Source organism: Chenopodium quinoa, unplaced genomic scaffold (assembly GCF_001683475.1).
Source record: "Chenopodium quinoa cultivar QQ74 unplaced genomic scaffold, ASM168347v1, whole genome shotgun sequence".
Taxonomy (NCBI): Eukaryota; Viridiplantae; Streptophyta; class Magnoliopsida; order Caryophyllales; family Amaranthaceae; genus Chenopodium; species Chenopodium quinoa.
In genome coordinates, this window is record NW_018743955.1 from 1,050,301 (window position 1) to 1,065,372 (window position 15,072).

General features: G+C 35.3%; 2 protein-coding genes across 2 annotated transcripts; both read right to left on the reverse strand.

Annotated features, from left to right (window-relative positions):
- Positions 1–653: 653 nt before the first annotated feature.
- LOC110689147 lies at positions 654–1,422 on the reverse strand. Its single transcript, XM_021865874.1, has one exon. It carries the CDS (start codon positions 1,331–1,333, stop codon positions 842–844), a length of 492 nt encoding a protein of 163 aa, XP_021721566.1. The 5' UTR covers positions 1,334–1,422; the 3' UTR covers positions 654–841.
- Positions 1,423–5,559: 4,137 nt separating this feature from the next.
- On the reverse strand, positions 5,560–14,715 carry LOC110689148 (eukaryotic translation initiation factor 3 subunit D-like). The gene is made up of 2 exons (XM_021865875.1): positions 12,834–14,715; positions 5,560–5,855 (listed from the first exon to the last, which is right to left on the reverse strand). Exon 1 carries the CDS (start codon positions 14,585–14,587, stop codon positions 12,839–12,841), a length of 1,749 nt encoding a protein of 582 aa, XP_021721567.1. The 5' UTR covers positions 14,588–14,715; the 3' UTR covers positions 5,560–5,855; positions 12,834–12,838.
- Between the last annotated feature and the right edge of the window lie 357 nt (positions 14,716–15,072).

A 15,072-nucleotide genomic window follows, 5' to 3' on the forward strand; every position in this document is an offset into this window, starting at 1 on the left:
CTTGTAGAGTTGGCGCTGGTGGTTGGTTGGTTGGTTGGTTTGTTTGAGGTCTGTGTTGAAGGCATGATCATCTTTTGGTTCTTTTTCTTCATTTTCTCCCTCAAGCCATTACAACTGGGAGAATTGAACCTCAAAGATGATGCCCTACTACATAATGAACCCCGCCAAAAATACCCAAAAAGCATTGAAAACATAATGAAAATTGTTGGTGTATAAGTTCAATATCTCAATTAAAACCTTGAGAAAAAACTGCGATGGTTATCCAACTTCAACACAAGCTCTTATGCCACCAAAAAAATAAACCCAACTACGATCAAACCACAAACACAATCACGACTATCATAGCATGCATTAAGAACAATGAATTTCACACATTATCAATCAAATTCAAGACCAAAGTTAAGAAACGATTATTCAACAATTAATCAATCAATTCACAGCAATATAAAGGAACAACGATTTCATTAAAAAAATCAATCGATTCACAGCAATTTCAAGGAACAATAACTTCAATAAATTAGGAACAATGATTTCAGCAAATCAACAATCAATTCACAGCGATTTAAGGAAGAATAACTTCAGCAAATTAAGAACCAATACAAAAATATCTAAGGAACAATAATCTCGGAAAATTACTAATCAATTCACAGCAATTTCAGGAACAGTAATCTCGGCAAATTATCAATCGATTCAAAGCAATTTAAGTAACAATAATTTCCGCAAATGATGAATAAATTCACTACTATATGTACAATTAACACAGCAATATGTTATAGAAATCGAATTATATTTGTACAATTATATACAATTAATCAGAACGAATAAAACTACCGGTAAATCATCAGCAAACCTCCATTCTCAAAGGAACCTTTTCTCTCTCCTCAGTAATCAAACGAACAAGCTTTTTGAACGCAAAATGCAAGCAATTTGAGAAAACAATCCAACACAAAACCTCGTAAACGAAATCGAAAGCCGGATCATCAGGAAACGAAGAAGACGAAGACCAATCATCCCAATTAAAACCACCACCACCACCAAAACCGGAATTCCAGCCACTTCCGCCGCCAAAACCGCCGAAAAAACCGCTATCATCGCCTCCGAAGATACCGCCGTCATCCTCTCCGTCGGAAGGGGGAGACCGGCGGCGAGTGCGACGGCGGCGCTTGAGGAGAGTACGGCGCGCAGAGGTGCAGGAAGCGGAGCGAGATCTGACGGGAGGAGGAGCAATGGCGTCAGTAGGGAAGATGACGGAGGAGGTGCGAAGAGAGTCGGTGATAAAGAGTTGGTGAGAGAGAGAAATTGTGTCCGCCATTGCTGAAAGTGAAACCTCCATCGAAGAGAGAGAAAGAGAGGAAGGTGAAGGTTTTTAAAAAGAGATTGGGGAATTACGAGGGTGTTTTTATGTGATGTTTATATGGTTTATATGATAAAACGACGATATTTTTATAGTTGCGTACTTGCGTGTCGGGGTGTGACGAGAACTTTGACACGTCTTTAATTTCCTTATCAATGGGGAAAAACGTGGGATTAAATTTTATATTTACGGTAGGAATTTTGGTAATTCTATATGGAGTAGGAGGGAAATGATTTTGTCACACCTCAAATTTATTTAGGCACATCTCTATGTACTGTACTCTCACATTAGGTGTATCAAAATCAATTTAGGATGTGCCAAAATCAATTTCCGTAGGAAAACTTGTTTTCTAATTATCCAACCTTTTGTTGATTATTAAAAAATTATCCAATCTTTTTTGAAAAATATGGAGTAATAATAACAAGTCTTATCTCTCCTTATTCTGGAATAATTAAAGAATAATTAACATATCAAACTTTCTCGTAAAAAAAAATAAATAAATAAAAATAAAAATAAACCAAAAAAAAATATATCAAACTTGATGCATATTTCATTACACTCGTTGACCTGATACTCTCTCTATATTTTTGTAAGTAAGAAGTTTTGATATGTTAATTATTCTCCTAAAGTATCAAGATGATATTTTATAAAAAATAAAAATAAATTGTATTAGGAAGACCATATATCACCTCTGATTTTTATTACTCGTAACAAAGGGTTAGCTATAAAATATTCCTTTGTTGCGAGTAACAAGATCTAGAGTTAATATAATTTTTTGTATGTTATGATTTTAAAATGTCCAACAATTATTTACTTTTTAATTAAAAAATAAAATTATTATTTTTCATCAAAAAAGAAAACAATACTAGTTCTCAAACATGAAAATTAAAGTTGTAAAATTGTCATTTCATTATTACAAATCTCATAATCTATATTCATCTTCTTCAACGATCCACTTCCCTCTTTATCTTGTTATGAACTTCATTCGTCACAATGGTCATGATAACAATAATGCAAATATTAATACTTCTTATTCCCCTCTTCTTCTTCTTTTAAAAAGTATGAGATGACACTTATGAATAGTGATTGGACAATTATATCCCGCAAATATTTGGCTGAGGTCGCGCTCGGCCATCGCTAGCTAAGGTCACACCCAGCAAATGAACATCTACTAGAAAAAAATGAACATTTACTAGAAAACACAGGAACATTTGTTTATGAACATTGCATTAAATAAAAATGGACATTTATAATATAAGAGTAAAATGAAGAGGCTATGAAATTGAAAAAAAAAATATGCGCATTTAATATCATATATCTGAACATTTTAGTTGTAAATAACAACAAACCTATGATGTTATTGTTTATTGATCAACATTTTTTTTTAAGTTTCAAGTTAAATACATTGATTTGTTCAATTTTCTTGAATGGATATTATGCAATATAATTGAGCTATATGATTTAATACCAATTAAATAAATCAACAATTAAAGTCTAATATTATTAATGCTAATGTTTATTGAACATCCTTTATTATAAAAATGAACATTTTATACAACTGATGAACAAACACAAAAGTTGTACTTCGTATTAATTAAAAAAATAAAATGAACATTTATTTTTATAAGAAAGAACATCATACAGCATGAAAATGAACATTTATTTTATAAGAATGAACATCATAGTGCATGAAAATGATGTTATTGTTTATTCATCAACATTTTTTTTAAGATTCAAGCTAAATACATTGATTTGTTCGATTTTCTTGAATGGATATTATGCAATATAATTGAGGTATATGATTTAATACCAATTAAATAAATCAACAATATTTTTTTAATAATGAACAAAATGGTAATGTCTAACATTATTAATGCTAATGTTTATTGTACATCCTTTATTATAAAAATGAAAATTTTATACAACTGGTGAACAAACACAAAAGTTGTACTTCGTATTAATTTAAAAATAATTGAACATTTATTTTTATAAGAATGAACATCATACGGCGTGAAAATGAACATTTATTTTATAAGAATGAACATTTGATTATTGAAAAATACAAAATTATTGTAAATTAGGTTCAGTTAGATAATATTCATTTTTATTAAACTAAATGTTCAATTTGGCGGTGACCTCAACTAGTGTTGGCTGAGTTCAGCCTCAGCCATTAACTACTAATTATACATGTTTAGGGTAAAAATTACCCCTAATACGTGGTCCAATCCCGTGATGACACGTGGCCCAATAAATGGGCTACACGTGTCACCACAGGAAGATGACACGTAGAAGGAGCAAGAGAGCACCTGAAATCAAGTTATGTCATAAAGGCCTCCTAACATCAGAAGGCCCAAAATCCTAGGAATGCTGCAAAACGACGCCCCCAAGAACACATGTCCTCCACTGATTGCGCCGCCAATCAATGGCCCTAAAATCTAAGTCACTTACCCTAAGGGGCACAATTCCCCACCCCTATAAATAACCCAATCATTGATGATGGGAGGGGTGGATTGTGACATATCCTTACAAAGAGCACTAAAAGCTCCAACTTCTCTCTACTTTCTCTCTTTAAATTTATTCAGTTTCCGGTCACTAACTTGATCGTCGGAGGCGAATCTCCGATCACCGGAGATTCGTTGTTTTGCAGGTGTCCGAATCCCGTTGCCAATCAGAGCGTGACCAGTATCCCGAGGGATTCCAAAAAACTCCGAAACAATACCCTCTTGTTTGGATCCTCTATGGGCCCACGTTCATTAAATACAAAAGTTACCAAAATGCCCTTATTTGAACCCTAGATTAGGAATATTCCATAATCGTGCACAACATGCATCCCGAGAAACCCTAATTTAGCAGCGCCTAATACAGCCCACAATGGCCAGAAACCCTAATCCTAACCCTAATCAAGTTGGTTAATTCTCTCCTATAAATACGTATCTACACAGATTAGCCGAGTAACTAATTTTCTCCACTCTCTCTCTCTCTACAAATTTTCTCTCTTTAAACACAGTTGACTACCTTGACTGTCGGAGGGGCTGTCTCGGAACACCGCCTGAGGCAATTGACTTTCTTTCTCTTGCAGGACTCGGTTTGAATAGACGAGCAGGCTCCCCCACAATTCAGATCCCAGAATTCTTTTGCAGGATCACCTCCAAAATGTTTATTTACTTAATTGCCCCCATTGATGTTGATTAACTCTTTTTTAAAACTCTCAAAAATAGTGTGCAGACATTAATACCCGTAAAAATAATTGTTTACATATTTTTCCATTATTAATGCTACTAACAACTAAAGTTGTGATGTAAGACCATACCGAAAGAGTTTCCCGAATATTACTAGTTATGACGTGCACGATAGCCACCCTAGTTATAACAAAAGTTTCAACTACCTAACTAAGAGTATTTAGGATTTGAGGTTTGATGACTTTTAATAGAAAGTTGGAAAATTATTTAAATATGTATGTTCAAACATAACATAAAGATTATTTGAGGACAAAAAAAGTATTTAAGCGGTCAAAAATAGTAGGCAAATGATTTCAGTACGCAAGTAGTAGGGGTGTTAAAAAAATCCGACCCGATGACCCGCCAGGTAGTATATCATAACTCCCTTCTAAAAGTTAGTTTAAATTAAGAGTTTTTAGATATCAAGAAATGAAAAATGACCAATTAATACCCTTCTTCCCCATCTCTCCTTTCCCATCCATTAATACAATCCTCGTCCATTCTTAGGCGTTTTCCACCTTTTTTCCTTCCCTTCTCCGATGGTCTCTCCATTGTGCCCTCCTGTTAGTCATTACCCCTCGTCCTCTACGTCTATCTCCCAACATCACGGCCGGTGAAGGTTAATCTGAGTCATTGTTATGAAATCATTAGTGTTCAAGATGGATTGAGGAGGTAAACTAGAACAGATGGTGTTGATGAGGTGTGAAGTGACTGGCTTATAAGTTCGTTTGAATTATGTTCAGAAATAATCATCAACAACTGAGATTTTTCTCTACAGCAATCAAAGCTTGAGATAAACGAGAAAAGCCTTGAAATTTATCATATCAAACAACGAATAAATACAGTAAAACTATAATACTACTTCTACATTACGTGCAGCTTCAACTTAAGTCAAATCTAAATTATACTTCCAGATTAAAATCATACAAGTTAAACCCACATTTAAAGCAAAATTTGTACATGTTTTTGTAACACAAAAAACGATTATTGGCACAAGCAAAAATTGAGGTTCATTAAAACTCTTCGATTTCAATTTAGCTCTCTATATGTTAATAGAATATCAACTACAACAGAGATTAAAAAAACTACAAAATCAACGACTGCTGGTTACATTGACTGCAAAATCAACAACATTTTTCTGTTTGTGAATCTGCATAATCAACCCTAACACCACAGCAAAGTTTTTTCATTAAATATGCATATCAAACGGAGAAAATTCCGATAAGGAGACACTGTAGACAAGGACTGATTCATGATGATTGGTGGAGTTCCGAGTATAAGTTCTGAAATAAGATCAAAAAAAATGTGCATTAGTACTAGCAAGATTCCAAGGGTAAAACCAATAACAAAAAGAAAAGTCACTAGAAATTAGATAAAAGAAGGATAATTCTTTTTAATAAAGAAAAATTGTTCTAGAGACCATGCTATATACCAATAAGTTTTTGTTTTTGGACAAAATATACCAAAAGTTACAAGGAGACAGAGTCTTTAAAAAAAAAACTGCAGTAAATAGATCTTGGAAGAAAAAGACTCAACATTTAACACTTGTAAACCATAGATAATTGGAGATCTAAGTTTCACTAGAAATTTCCATTGCTATTCCAAAGCAACAAATAAGAATTATGAAGATAGTGGGTCTTATAAACAATGTCAGACAAAAGTCTAATAAATAGGTGAAAGTCAAAGTCAAAACCCAATGTCAAGAAAGTTCTTTATGAGGTACTAGTATAAGAGTCAAAACCATATATACTGTTACATCACAAAATAGACACAACCATCTTAAAAAGAAAATACCAAAGTAACTAATCTGATACTCCGTAGTTAATATGTAGAAAATATGGGCAAATAAATGTCTGAAACCTCATGGTATTTACAAAGCTCACATAATGGCAGAGAAAAAGAATACATACAGTGTGGTATGTAAATATAAGCTTTGACAAAACATTTGTCTTATCAAATTTATAATCAACAAATATAGCAAAAGTTTGTAAAAAGCGGATAAAGTTAAAAACGACGATCCATACAAAACACTTCCATCAAAAGAAATAGGCAGCAAAGAGGTACATAACAAAAAGCAGCATAAAGAGACTCCCAAAGTCAGTACAAAAAAATAGGACATCCCCTTGACACAGATTAGATCAAGGCATAATTCACGAGCAAACGAAATAAGAGGCAGGATAAATCCTATTTCAGAGTACAAGATGCTAATGGTAAGCTTATTAAACAAAAATAATCAAAAAGAAAACGGCACAAGCAGATATATGAGGAAACATATATCAAAGAAAAAGCGTGAACCAACAAAAGGACATAGATAGAAGATGAAAGCTGAATTCCCTGGCGTCATGAGATGATAAGAACATCAGCAGTAGTAAGGAGCGCCGCCCAACTCTTCTAGAGAGACGTGAAATCGCTTTTCCCAAATTCCGCTGCGTCTGGATTCTCTGGAATAGCCAATGAAAATGGAAAACCCTAATCCGAGGATACCAGTAACTATAAAAGAGGGAAAAAATTCCCTATACTTCATAGCAAGGGAAAACCTTAATTTCCACAACAAAGTAAAAAAATTGGGGGGAACTTAGAATTTGAAGGATTCCGAAGAAAAGAGATACAGGGGGAAAAAAATCTTGAATGAAAAGGAGAAAATGAATTGATCCAGGGAAAAAGGAGGGAGAAGGGTACTGTGTTTAGGGGTCGATGAGTACCTCAACAGGGAGTACTTGTACTTGAAAATTTCGAGAAGAAATACTAGCTGCTTTAGCAGCTTTGAGAAAAGTAACAGCACCGGGACTTTCATACAGATAGAGCACGAATAACAGGAAGATTAACTGGAAGAAATGGCCAGTTGATGGAAGCCATAAAAGATTTTCTATGTGAGAGGTATGAGATCTAGTGTGGAAGGGGTCTAATGGATCTGGAGGTCGAAGTTTCCAGAGAGAATTATCTCATCTATTTCTCTCTACAGAGAAGGGGCACTCGTCATTACCTAACACAGCCATATTCCAGCTAAGGGGTGGCAAGAAACAGCAAGCCACCTTGTCACAAAAAAGAGCTACCGACAGCAGAAGTAGCAAGAAATTGAAGCCTATAATATTGAATATAGAAATAGATAACTATAAAGGATGAGAAGGTAGACCTAGGGAGAAGGCATGTGTCTCGATAAGGAAAACAAGGAAATGAATAACAGACCTAACACTAAGGCTAATTTTAGTTTACTGGATAACAATTGTAAGGGAAAAACACATAGTAACTTAGTTTCTCTATGTTTGGTTTCTAGCCAGAAAAGATAGGGGAAAGAATACAAGAAAAGAATGGAGGGGGATATGGATAGGAGAAAAGACCAAGAGAAGAAGCATGTAAAGAAATAGCAGATGCAAAAAGAATTTTTTCCACAATTGGGGGAACTATAATACACCCGTTAAACACCAAATAAAAAGAATTTTTTCCACAATTGGGAGAGGGGGGGGGGGGCATAATCATTTTTTCTGCAAAATGTTATCCTCATTCCCTCATTGGAGGATTGAAAGAACCTACATCCATTTCCAAGAGATGTATCCATTTTCCATTACAAAAAATTTCTACTTGATGTACCAAATTCTAATTTATTCTTTTTGAGTATGCAAATTGTACCCTGCTGCCCCACAGTATTTACAACTTTCTACTCACTCTTTCTAACTCCATCTATACCTTATTTTCAATCGTCCATGACACGCAGTTCACAAAACGTTTTCTTTCTCAGAATTCACCCCACTAAAGAACTAAAAAAAAAAAGCAATTCATCCACAATTCACCATAATCCATTAATTCACCACATATTCTCATTTTTACAAATTCTGATTATTAATTAAAAATACACTTATGACATTAAATTGTTAATAAATAATGATTAACACATTAAAACAATTTAAGGAGAGGAAAGAAAACAAATTGGGAGAAGTGTGTGAGATATCAAAAAATTATGATCTTTTAAAAATTGATTTGTATTTTTTTTTTTTTACAATAATGCTGTAGTAAATAACTTTTTTTAAAAAGTAGGCATGTAAAACTAGGATTGGTCCACATGCCATGCACGACATTTATCTTTTTCATTTATTTAGTTGTATTTTTGTTCTTAGGGTATATTTTGGTAAATGGATAGCCAAAATTAAATTTTTGGGACCAGTCCCACAAAAATCAAGGCAAAAACTATTAGTAGTACATGAGCTTGTAATAACATGACTAATTCCAGTTCATGAATGTTGTCCACCAATTGAACTTCATAAAATATTTTCATTAAAATATTTAAAAAATTCAGGAGTGGAAAACTGGTAATACCTTATTAAGAGATTGAACTTTAGGAACCAACAATGAGACAACAAACAGTCTTCCTAAAATTCAACATGCTCTATGCAAATTCATTCGCTTGCGTCAGGGTAGTCATTTGCAAACAAAGGGACCAGAATATGTTGATTTAAGACCAAATAAACTTTTGAAGCTTTACAGCAGGTGTTTGAAAATGTGAGCAGCTGATCACAACAAAAGCAAAAGCTATTGCAAGAACAATGTGTAGTAGAATCAAGATAAAACAACTTCAGTGATGAAGATGTTTAGTTGCTGTTTTCTTCTTGCTTTGTTCTTGGATAGTCAGAATACCTTAAAGATTGGTTACAGTGATAATGAAACTGAAGTTGACTGAAACTCTCTCTCTTTTTTTTTTTCCTTTTTTTTTCCCCCCTATAAGGAACCTTAACTCTTTTTCAAAATTTGCCAAATCAGTTTTTTGATACCACATGTGACCAATTCATACATTTGATAAGTAGTCCCTGCAACACCAAAGACACTATCCAGCATTCCAGCAGGCTTTGCTTTTGCATGCTGATGGAAAGAAGCACATAGCTAAAGAGCCTAAAGCCTAAAACCTTTTGCTGCAAAACAGCAGCCTAACCTGCCTAATCCACCTGAGGAAGGGTCTGTAACAATAAAGAGACTACAGAAAACATTACCGAAACTAAAGATCCAAATGACAAAGTATTGAGGATGGCAAAGAGAATGGTCTTTCAAATGGGGCCTCACAACATGATATTTCTTCAGCTGAAAATGGGAAGGTTTATGTGAAAAAGAGACGAGGAATTTTTTTCATCTAATGACATTTGCGAAATGTGCAAGTGGAGTACTGAATGGTTCTGTTACTCAAGCATAAACAGAGGAAACACCTAAAAAGTCAAAGAAAGCCAGAAAAGAATTGGAGGTTAAAGGTACAGAGATTAAAAAACCCAAAATGAAGATGAGGAAGGTGAGAGAGGTACCAACAGTACTGCATAAGATGGTTCTGTTACTCAAGCAGTAACAGAGAAAACACATAAGAAGTCAAAGAAAGCCAGGAAAGAATTGGAGGTCAAAATGAAGCAGAGTAAGGTGAGAGGTACCACGAAAAGAAGGTTCTGAACAAACTTAAATATGTATCAGTACGCTTTCTTATTGAATACAAAAGCTTTCCTTAGTGAATTGTGCTTAAATCACCCAAACAGATACCTTGATAATTATCATAATTGTTACTAAAATAAACAACTTTATCTGAAATATTATAATTCGCCTCGATGAGCAGATCTAGATTATAAACTATATGTGTTACTGCATTTTCATACAAAAGTACTCAAGATTTGTTGCGTTGATGCCAATACATGAAGGTGCATGTTCATATTGATTTACAGTGTCATCTAATGTCTTTAACGCCAAAACTCCATACTGAGTTTCACCCCATCCGTTACATTCTTTGATAAAGAGCTCTTAAAGAGTTAAGTAGACAATCTCAAGTAAAGTAAATGATCTCAAGGCTTGGTAATTGAAAAGTATTTAATGTATTGTCTATTTTAAAACCAAGTAATTTCAAAATAACTAGCCTCTTACACCAAATCAGCTCCAAAAACTTAAAACTTTGACGCAAATTAAAAATCAAGTTAAGCTCAAAATATTCACGTTTTTTTGTACCATACAATCATGACTCTTTGTAATAGGATGTATTGTTTTGAAGTAGAACCTTGCTCACAAAATTGTCGTACGACATATTCATCTCATTGCTTGGTGGTAACAATCCCATCTAAGAATCAAGCTCTATTATGGCATTTCTTTTTGACAATAAGAGACTTTGTAGGTAAAAAGAAAGTATATGACACAAGATTGAGTCATGCAAATTAATAGTGTAATATATGTTTTTTCTAAGGGGATACTCATGCAATTCATGTTTTGGATTTTAATTTCAATAATTGATCAAAGCTTTGCCAAGGTGAAAAGATAAAAATGTGTAGAATGCTTACAATTGAATACTAAACACATTATGATGTTTCTGATACGAATCCTCTTGTAATAATGACCTGAATAATTTTGAGTGATAGACTCATAGTGTACGCAGTAAAAATACGTAAATATTTTGAGCTTAACTTGATATTTAGTTAAAAAATTAAAAAATTAAAAAAAAAAACAAAAAAACCTTGATATTTAGTTTTCTCTAAATAAAATTTAAAAAAAATTCAAAAACTTGATTTTTAATTTGTGTCAAAGTTACAAGTTTTTAGAGTTGATTTGTCGTAAGAGGCTAGTGATTTTGAAATTACTAGGTGTTAAAATAGACGATACACCGGATACATTTCAATTAACAAGCCTGGAAATCATCACCTTACATGAGTAGAATCTAATGGTGATGAGTATATAAAGAGGTTGTTAGAGCAACTCCAATAAATTAGCTTGCCATACCACATAAGCTTTTAAGCTAGTTATCATTTGAGTTCCTGGCTATTAGCTTACTACTTAAATGAACCATGCCTCCTTAATTTATGTTTTAAAATTTTGATTTGTTTTTTAGGTTAATAAAGTCAACTTTCTTGACCAACTTATTGCATTTTCTAGCTCAAATGGTTAAGCTTGTAGCTATAGATTATTTTATATTGCAAGCAAGTCCCTAGCTACAAGCACGAGAGTTGCTCTTATCATCCAACTTTCAATAAACTTTATATCAAATAATGTAATGGTTGGGATGAAACATCCTCACACAAGACATTAGAAGTACGTGACACTGCAAATCAATACAAACATGCACCTCATGTATTCGCATTAAAAATTTAAAATGAGTGCGGTAACACAATATAAAATCTTTATATTTCAGATTAAGTTTATGATATTAGTAACAATTATGACAATAATTAAGGTATTTGTTAATCCCTTTGTCCCTTAATACAAAGCCTCTTTTGGTTTTTGCGCGAGAATTAAGAAAGTTGTTTTAAAACTAATGATTACAAATACATATATGCATGTGGGGTTAGCGACATATAGAGAGAAAGAAAAAGTAGGTGGGAATAATTGAAGAGTAAGAGAGAGTGTTGAAATTGATGTTAAAAGTAAAAAAAAAAAAATAATAATGGAAAAAAAAATGACAACTCATTAAAAAGAGGGTAATAATGTCAAAAACTACAACCTCTAAATAGAAAGAGGCATTGTATTTTGGTTTACCCAAAAAGGAAATGAGGATTTGTATTAAGGGACGGAGGGAGTATCTTATAAAGAAGGTTTCCGGGGTATGTACTTTGCGGCTTATAGCTAAGGTAAGTTTATAATCCTTATAACAAATTTTCCATACATATTGGCTATTTTTTTGTGAATTTGACGGCAAAATGTTTATCTCGATGCAACCTAATTATTATGAGAAAGAGCTACCAATCTTTAAGAACTTGAGTCACTCAGAGGTCAAGGGGGATGCTTAAACTTACAAGCTACTAAAACTAGCTCCCAAGTCAACATCTTTGACGATTGAGCAAGTACGTACCTAGTATTTCTTTGTTTTTTTCCCGTTGTAAAATTTGAATTGGAAACTAATTGTGTAAAAAAAAAAAATTGTGTTTGTTCAAAATATTATGCACTGATGACTCCTTTGATTCTGAAGTTAAAGGTGAATGAAGCTGATTTCCTCGGTGCTTAAATCTGTGAGTGTCAGTATGCTTTCCTATTGAATTATTGAATAAAGATTTCTATATTCTGTATGGTTCATTACTGAAAAACAGGTGACGTGGTATTTTGGAGCAGTTACTTTAAACTTTTTTCATAGCCACTGTCATTCTAAATATAGTTATGGAGGGAAATAAAGAAAAATATCAGGCTAATAAAGCTTCAGTCAAACACTCTAGAGGTTTAGCTATTCAAAACCAGACTTCAATAACCAATAATTTATGATAAAGAATACAAAAAGCTGAAGGAGACGGACCAACTAAATAAATAAGCTAGATAGAATCCCATACCCCTCTCAAGGCACGGCAGTAATCTCCTTGTCCTCCACATCGGTGGCAGCCACACTAATCTCAGAAGAAAGGCCATTAGCAACATCTTCGGTAGGAGGCTGAGCTTGCTCGTCCTCAGGCAACGGCTCCTCAACATAATCATTTTCGAAAGCATCAGCAGGCACCTCATAAATCCTAACCTGGGGCTTCGAGGGATCCTTAACAAGCACATACTTGCCCTCATTCAGCTTCATACACAAATCAACGATACTCTTAACAATTCCCCACATATTAGCCATGTTCAAATTAATCTGAGCCGCGAAATCCCTAGGCTTATATCCAACAACACCGAGAATCACATGGTTAAAATGATCCCTGGGGTGAACCCTAGAAACATACCCCAACTTCATCAAATCAGCACCACCCAAAAGCGCCTGAGCAGTCCACTTAGCCATCTTGTTAGAATTGTTCTTCAATTCAGTAGCCAAAACAGCACCTCTTTGAGTCTCCAATTTCTGCCTCCAATCAACCCCAGAATACTTAGGATCAAATTCATTCAAAGCATTAAGTGTCAAAAACTGCCTTTGATTATTACTCTCAAGCACACTCTGTAGCTCACACCTAGCAACCAAATACATATCATTATCAAGCTTCCACCTTCTATACCTATACCCAGCAGAAGCCACTTCTTCTCCCTCATTCGCAAACGGGTTCGGCTCCTCAAAGCTCACCTTCTTCCCCTCTTTAACCAAAACCTGCTGAGAGAAATTCTGGTTGATGTAAGCAGCCTCAACACTCAAAGAATGAGCAGAATTGATATCATCTTTCGACTCCGGTAACGGTTCCTGCGAAGTCTCATGAACAGACAACAAATCCAACTGAGACCCATCTCTCTTATCAAAGAACAGCTTATTCCCAACCCTCTGAACCACAATATCCCAACTGTAAACACTCCTCGGCGAGCACATAAGCGTTGACAATATCGCATCAGTAGCGAAAACAGTAGCCTTATCCTCATTAGCCAACCTCCTAATCACAGGATCATCAGTAGTTGTAACCTTGAAGAAGTTCCTATTCTTAAACCTCTCCAACCTACGCTCATTCTTCGGAGTAAGGCGGTCATATGTTCTATCATAAGACTCAAGCGCCCCGCAACACAGAAGATCCTCAGGCTCAGGAACAGAGAAGGACAACTTGGAGAAAGTCGAGAAAGGAATCTGCTCAAGCATATTCCACTCAGGCTGAATTTCAACCGATGACTTAAACACTGCGGCTTCACGGCGTTGATGCTGTCCACCCCCAATACGATGGTTGTTATGGTAAAGCCGATCACGGCGAGCACGCTCCTTCTCCGCCTCACGTTTACGAGCTTCGACTTCCTCGTCTCGGCGTTGAGGGAGATGGCGAGATGGGTTATTGTGGTGGTGATGGAAGCGCCATTTAGGGCCGAATTTAGGGCGAGGTGGGGGTTTGCCGTCGACAAGGCGGAAGGAGGAGTCTTCATCGGCGGCGAGTGTGGCGGCGAAGGAATCATCGCCGGTGAAATCGAAGACGGAGTCGTTGGCGTTGTTGCGACGGTTGGAGGGGTTGTTGAGGTTGCGAGTCCAATCGGCAATTCGGCCGAGTTTGTCGGAGCGAGAGAAAGGGGCGAAGGGGACGTTGCTGGGGACGGTGGTGGTAGATGGAGTTGCGGCGGCGGTGGTGGTAGTGGTGGTTTCTGGTGGACCCCAGCCATCTGGGTTGAAGGGGACGAAGCCGACTTCGAAGGACACCATTGTTGTGTTGTGTTTGTTGTAGGGAAGAAGATGGAGAGGGAGAGAGAGGAGAATAGGAGGTACAAAAAGAGGACAGAGAAAAACCCTAATATTGTTTATCAACTATGGAAAATGGAAGTCTTAACTCTTAAGCGAACCGGGAAACCGACTCAATTGGGCTTACGAATAATATAAGAGTAAGGGGGCGTTTGGTTCACAGAGTGGTATGGGGTTGGAATCAGAAATGGGGTTAAGGTGGTATCGGGTTGGAACTTGATACTTAATACCATGTGTTTGGTTTAATTCTGAAATGGAATATCTCACTATTTTCTCCTTTTATTTGATACCTAAGGGAATGGAATAAGCCAAACCCACCTCCCCCCAAGGTTTCTAAACCCCATACCTCATGGGTTTGAGGTATTGGTTTGAAATTCATATTTTTGACAACCAAACATATGGTATGGGTTTTAGTCATTCTAAACCCATACCTCATACCTATATTTCGT

What these genes read in the sequence shown, in the direction of transcription:
- LOC110689147 (XM_021865874.1), bottom strand. Translation starts at nt 1,333, where the DNA reads ATGGAGGTTTCACTTTCAGCAATGGCGGACACAATTTCTCTCTCTCAC.
- LOC110689148 (XM_021865875.1), bottom strand. Translation starts at nt 14,587, where the DNA reads ATGGTGTCCTTCGAAGTCGGCTTCGTCCCCTTCAACCCAGATGGCTGG.